Raw genomic sequence first — 6000 nt, forward strand, 5'->3', positions numbered from 1 at the left:
GGGGGCTTTCCTGAAAAGCTTTCTGCCTCCAAAACCCACATCACCACACCCCCTACAGGCCAAAGCCCCTCTGCCACACCTGGAGATACCTGGCTGAGAACTTCCAAAGTAGGCCAAGAAAGTGACAGGGTCCTGCCTCCCTTCCGGAGTATGGAGCCTGGGTAGAAAGCACATGTTTCTATGAGACGGGGCTGAGGGGATCCCAAGAGGCCAGGCCCCTCCTGCCATATCTGGAGCCCCCAACATCTACATCTTGGAGACTGTTACCCCCTCACCAGCAATCACCTGTCACAACACACTGTCTTCTGGCCAGGTTCACGCATCCCCTCCTCCCCCAGAAACCATCCTTCCCACCACTCTACCTCTGCTATGAATTCCTTCAGGAAATTGCCTTCCAGTCACACTAAGGGTCCCTGTCCTAGCAGCCCCATATTATCCCAGAAGCCCCCCAATCAAAACTGAACTCAGGACCGGGCGCGGTGGCTCATGCCTGCAATCCCAGCACTTTGGGAGGCAGAGGTGGGCAGATCACTTGAGGTCAGGAGTTCGAGATCAGCCTGGCTAACATGATGAAACCCCATCTCTACTAAAAACACAAAAATTAGCCGGGCGTGGTAGAGCATGCCTGTAATCCAGCTACTTGAGGCAGGAGAATCGCTTGAACCCGGGAGGCAGAGGTTGCAGTGAGCTGAGATGGCGCCACTGCATGCCAGCCTGGGCGACAGAGTGAGACTCCCTCTCAAAAAAAAAAAAAAGTAACTCAGCATGGATTCCAAGCCCTGGGTCCTGCTCTGCTCCTCTGTTTACAAATTGGCCCTGCAGGTCTTGTTCCATGGGTGTCCCCTGAAGCCTCTGCAGGCCCCATGGAGCTGGGCATACACCCCTGGCTTGTCCCAAAGAACCTGGCTGTGACCCTGACTGCCAGGCATCTGAGACAGAGATACTTACAAACGGCGAGAGTCAGAGAACTGAGAGATACAGAGAGGATGACATTGGGGAGCAAAGCCCCCAGGGTTAAGGTTGGGAGAAGACACAGGCTGGGGTCCTGGGGAGAGAGGGGGCCCCAGGAAATTCACGGAGAGACCCTGGGACTCCTACCAGGGTGAGGAACTTGCCCCAGAGATGAGCATTCAAGAAAAATAGGAGAGAGTCTGCTTAGCCATTTAGGTTAACGCTCAAGAGCAGGATTTCATTCATTCATTCATTCATTCAAACATGTAGCCATTTAACAAGTATTTGAGGAGAAAGCCTCCATCCCTACCTGTCCCTAGTGCAATTGGGGAGAGAGATGTAAACATCTGAGTAAGACCAATGTTGGGACAAAGGAAGGAAAGGATGTTGGCTAGGCGCGGTGGTTCACTCCTGTCATCCAGCACTTTGAGAGGCCAAGGTGGGAGGACTTCTCACACCCAGGAGTTCGAAACCAGCCTGGGCAACATAGCAAGACCCCATCTCTATAAACAATAAAAAATTAGCCAGGTGTGGTGGCCCCTGTCTGTGGTCCCAGCTACTTAGGAGACTGGGGTGGGAGGGTGGCTTGAGTCCAGGAGTTCGAGGCTGCAGTGAGCTGTGATCACACTACTGCACCCCAGCCTGGGCACAGAGCAAGACTCTGTCTCAAAAAAAAAAAAAGAAAAAAAAGAGGACATCATGGGGATACAAAGGTGGTACCATGGCCAGCCCTGAGGACGAGGAAGTCTTCAGCCCAAAGATACCACAGCCAAGCCAAGTCCTGAAGGAGGAGAGGAAAAGAGGCAAATTCTATAATCCTGACCCCCTACCCTAGCCAGGCAGGGCCAATAAAGGAAGCTCCCCAGCCTCCTCAGGGGAAAGGCAAGAAGAACCTTCGAGAGAAGAGGAACAGTGTGTGTGCAGAGGCCAGGGGTGGGAGGAAGCCAGGCCATTCAGGAAAACGGCAAGACTACAGGATTTTTTCTTTCTTTCTTTTTTTTTTTTTTTTTAGACAGAGTCTTGCTCTGTTGCCCAGGCTGGAGTACAGTGGTGCAGTCTTGGCTCACTGCAACCTACGCCTCCCGGATTCAAGCGATTCTCCTGCCTCAGCCTCCCAAGCAGCTGGGATTACAGATGCCTGCCACCACGCCCGGCTAATTTTTTGTATTTTTAGTAGAGATGGGGTTTCACCATGTTGGCCAGGCTGGTCTCGAACTCCTGACCTCGTGATCCACCCACCTCGGCCTCCCAAAGTGCTGGGATTACAGGCGTGAGCCACTGCGCCCGGCCAGACTACAGGATTTATGAGTGGGCTGAGGAAGCAGTGAGTGGTCAGAGACTGGACCCCGAATGAGAATCATCTGGGAGCTGCAGTCTGTGGTTCCAAGGCCATGGTTAGGACGTGAATGTCCCAAGCCATCACCCACCATCCACAAGACCCCAGGTCCAACAACCAAGCTGTCACCAAACCGTGGATGGCCTGGCCTCTGGAGTCAAGCAGGCTGCAGAAACAGCTACCTCTAAGACCCTAGATTACAGCTGCCACTCAGACTATTGCCAAACACCAAGTGCTGATGACTACCACATCATCAGAAGGCTAGCCGGGCTCCCGGGAGGCTGCCTTCAACGAACAGATAAAAATTATTTGTGATTAGCATATTGCAAATAAATGACCCTTCTCCCAGCATCGAGAGAACAGTCCTTTTAAGTAGGTTTAGCGTGCCCCCTACAAAGCTGTCTTCAAGACCCAGTTTTACAACCATCGGCCCTAAATTCTCAAACATTTGAAGAGTGCAGGCTCTGAGTGGCTGCAGAGTTTCAACCCTTCCTTCCTAGTTTCCTCTGTGGGGTCCTGTGGGACCCTCTGAGTTAGAACTGCCAATTTCTAGGTCACCCTCAGAACAGGCTGTGGAAGAATGAGGTGTGGACTTGAGCCTCCCACACCCCAGAGGCAGGATGGGGGTTCCGATACCCTGTCACCTTGGGGCCAAGCCTGTCCCTTGGTCTGCAGGTGCCTGCTCAGAAGAGGTCAGAGTCTATCTCACACCCTCCTGGGCCCCAAATAGGGCGGTTCATGACGGCCACCTAACTACCTTATACCTAGCCCCTCCCTGCCAGCAGCCACCAGCCTCCAGCCACCTCCTCCTACTTAGAATAAATAATCGATGCTGGTGCCCTTCCCCTCTGGAATGACACTGCTGAAATAAATGAGCTGCTTGGGGCACCTTCCAAGCCCCGAGGCCCCGGGCCAGTGCCAAGGAGTCAACAGTCCTGGCCACGGAGCAGCCAGACACACAGAGGCCGACCATGGCAGCGGCGCGCCAGGGTGGCTTCTAGACACCCCTCTCCTCTTCTAAGAGAAGCCCCTGCAAATGCCCACTCCTCCAAAAACTGTGGGGGCCTGCCCTCCACTCTCACCCGCCAGGCCCAGGGCCATCCCGGGGTACCCTTTGGCACATTCTCCATCCAAGAGCCAGTGCTCCCCCCATGGGCCCTGCAGCGAGACCCCTATGTCCCAGCACTCTCGCTTCAGCTGGGATGGGGACACAGGAGACTCCCACCGCAGAGCTCCAGCCCCCTCCAGCACTGCCAAGAGGGTGGAACTCTCTCTCAGCGGCACGGCGGCCCCCTTCCCTGGGCCCACGCCAGGCGGGGCAGGGTCTCACTCCCTGGCTGCTGGCCAGGGGTGCGGAACCCAGGAGAGGTGTCCAGCCCATCATGCCCAGGGTACTTAGGATGGGGCGGGTGGGTGTTCAGCACCCTGTGGCCCCTCCTCTGTCTTCTCCACCCATCTGCAGGAACTCAGAGACCACCCACAGACCGAGTACCCCCAACTTACTCCCCTGAACCCTTTGTGCTCCCCCCACTGCCACCTTCTGAGTCCCCTCCACCCGGGATTCAGCGGCCACCACCACACAGGCCAGCCCCCTCCCCGGGGCGGGGGGGCGTCCACAACAGGAACCACCCTGCTGGGGCAATCCTGGCTGGACTGGACTCCGCCTGGGAGTTGGGGGCGCGGGCCCAGGGCTGGCCCAGACCGGGAGAAGGTGGAGGGGGGAAAGGCGGGGACCGCGGCCTTCCCAGCCCCCTCTGCTCCCACCCCGGCGCCCGCCACCGCGGGCAGCGCGACTGACCTCATTCGCCAACTGCAGCAGCCTGCGGGCGCCGGCCCGGGACGCCCCCCACCTCCAGAAGAGCCGGTGGCAAGGAGGGAGGGGGTGACAGCTCCCAGCTCCCGGCCCCTCCCGGGCAGGTGGGGGGCGGCCGTCCCTCCCCTCCCCCGGGTCCGAATTATAATCCCAGTCACGTGCCTCCCGGGGCACCCAAAAGCCGGCCCCAGCTCCTGTAACACCTTGAGAGGGGGAGGGGCGGGGACCCCCCCCCCGTAGGAGGCGGAGGGGATCGGGGGCGGGGGTGGGGGAGAAGGGGAGAAGGGCCTCGGTGCCCGCCCCCCGCAAAAGTTTCTCCTACCTTGGAGGATCCCCAAGCGCTCCTGCCAGCGGCGCCCCGGCCCCGGCCCGCGGCCAGGACTCAGCCTCCTGCCGCTGCCTCCTTAATTAATCCGGGAGAATGGGGGAAGGAGAGGCAGAGGGAGGCGAGGACGGCGGCGCGGCGAGGGCGGGGAGGGAGGCGCGGGGAGGGGGCGCGGGGGGGGATCGGCCGGCCGGGGGGCTGGCGCTCGGCGGCCCCCACCCCCGGCGCGGGCTGCGGCGGAGGGCGGGGCGGCGCGGGGAGCGGAGCGGAGAGCGGGAGCGCGGGGAGGCTCTTTGTTCTGTAATCCCAGTAAGATTGCCAGCCATTCGCCCCGGCCCTAATCCCAGCCCCGCGCAACACCACCCTCCATTGGCTGCCATTTACATACGGGATTAGCCCGCCCCGCGCCCCGCGCCCCTGCGCCCCCCCGCTTGCTACCCAGCGCCCCTGCGTCCCGGAGACCTGGGCACCGCGGTGGGGAGAGCGCGCTGCACCCCTCGGCCCCGGACCTGCGGGGAGGGGCGGTGGCGCCCTCGGTTCCCCCCGACCAGCGCCGGATTAGAAAAGCCTGGGCGCGCCCCCGTCTACCCCCACCGCCCCCCCGCACCACTGGGAGAGCAGCCGGGCGCAGGGGGCTGAAGTTGGAGGGTCAAGGTCACCCAGCTGGAACGCGCGGAGGCCCTGAGTGTCCCGGCTGGTCACTCCCGCCTGGCCCGGGTTCTAGTCCTAAGGCTTGGGCCAGGTACCTCTTACAGCCTTTGTCCCCCTCCCACCCCTGAGATGTGCAGGAAGGCAGTGACATGCCGAAAGTCGCCGCAGAGCCAACTGGACTCTTGGTCCCATCTTGTCTGCTGGGACCTACCTCTGATAGGCTTTTACCCCTGTCCCCCCAACCAGTCCCCCCGCCCCCCGCCCGCCCCGCTCCCACCAACCACACACACACCACAGCAGCGCTCTTACTGAATCAGTGCGCACGCCTCCCATCCGGCCCCAAAGCCATAAATCCTAATTCAGCACAAGGAACACAGTCCTTCCCCCACGTGGTGCCCTGAGCCCTGAACTAGGCCTTGGCTAGACTGGGCATGGCAGGGAGGGAGGGACTCACCCCAGGCAGGCCCCAATCCCAGGGAGCTTCTGGCTTAGAAGGACAGCCAAACATAGATCGAGAATCTCCCAGGTCCTGGCAAAACCCACAAGGTCTCCCCACAGCCTCCTGGTCAAACTGCCTTTGCAAAGATTATGACAGTGAGAGAAGTTTAGCGTGGCTGACTCCATCTTGCTTCCAGCCTCACGCGCTGGCTGTCCTCACTCATTCCGCGGCATAATAGGCCAAGCTAACCGGAGGAGGAATTTAGTTTATAGTTCAACTTTGAAACAAGGATGATAATAGTTACTCTTTAAACCTAACCTGCTTTTTATACAAGAGACCAAAACCACCTTTGTAAAACTAACGAAAGGCCGTGAGATTAGGATTATGGGAGGGGCCTGGACGCTGCTAAAACCTACGCATCGTTTTTATAATCTGACTGCTCAGGAGTCATATGGCCAGAGATCACAAGATTTGTGAGTTCCCCA

General features: G+C 59.2%; 1 protein-coding gene across 16 annotated transcripts in view; it reads right to left on the reverse strand.

Annotated features, from left to right (window-relative positions):
* Positions 1–5512, reverse strand: part of GTF2IRD1 (GTF2I repeat domain containing 1) — a 151954-nt gene extending 146442 nt beyond the window's left edge. For 3 of the 16 annotated variants that reach the window (XM_063725688.1, XM_063725689.1, XM_063725684.1), the window contains exon 1: positions 4423–4678. Coding sequence is in view for 7 of the 16 variants with exons in the window: in XM_024250255.3 (XP_024106023.2) it covers positions 5386–5409 (24 nt within the window). In the remaining 9 variants the exon portion in view is untranslated. Of the gene's footprint in view, positions 1–4085; positions 4320–4422; positions 4682–5385 lie in introns of those variants that run through there. The other 13 variants (XM_024250256.3, XM_024250251.3, XM_063725687.1 and 10 more) reach the window with 11 other exon arrangements.
* Positions 5513–6000: the final 488 nt, after the last annotated feature.

The sequence above is a fragment of the Pongo abelii genome, chromosome 6 (genome assembly GCF_028885655.2).
Source record: "Pongo abelii isolate AG06213 chromosome 6, NHGRI_mPonAbe1-v2.0_pri, whole genome shotgun sequence".
In the NCBI taxonomy this organism is placed as follows: domain Eukaryota; kingdom Metazoa; phylum Chordata; class Mammalia; order Primates; family Hominidae; genus Pongo; species Pongo abelii.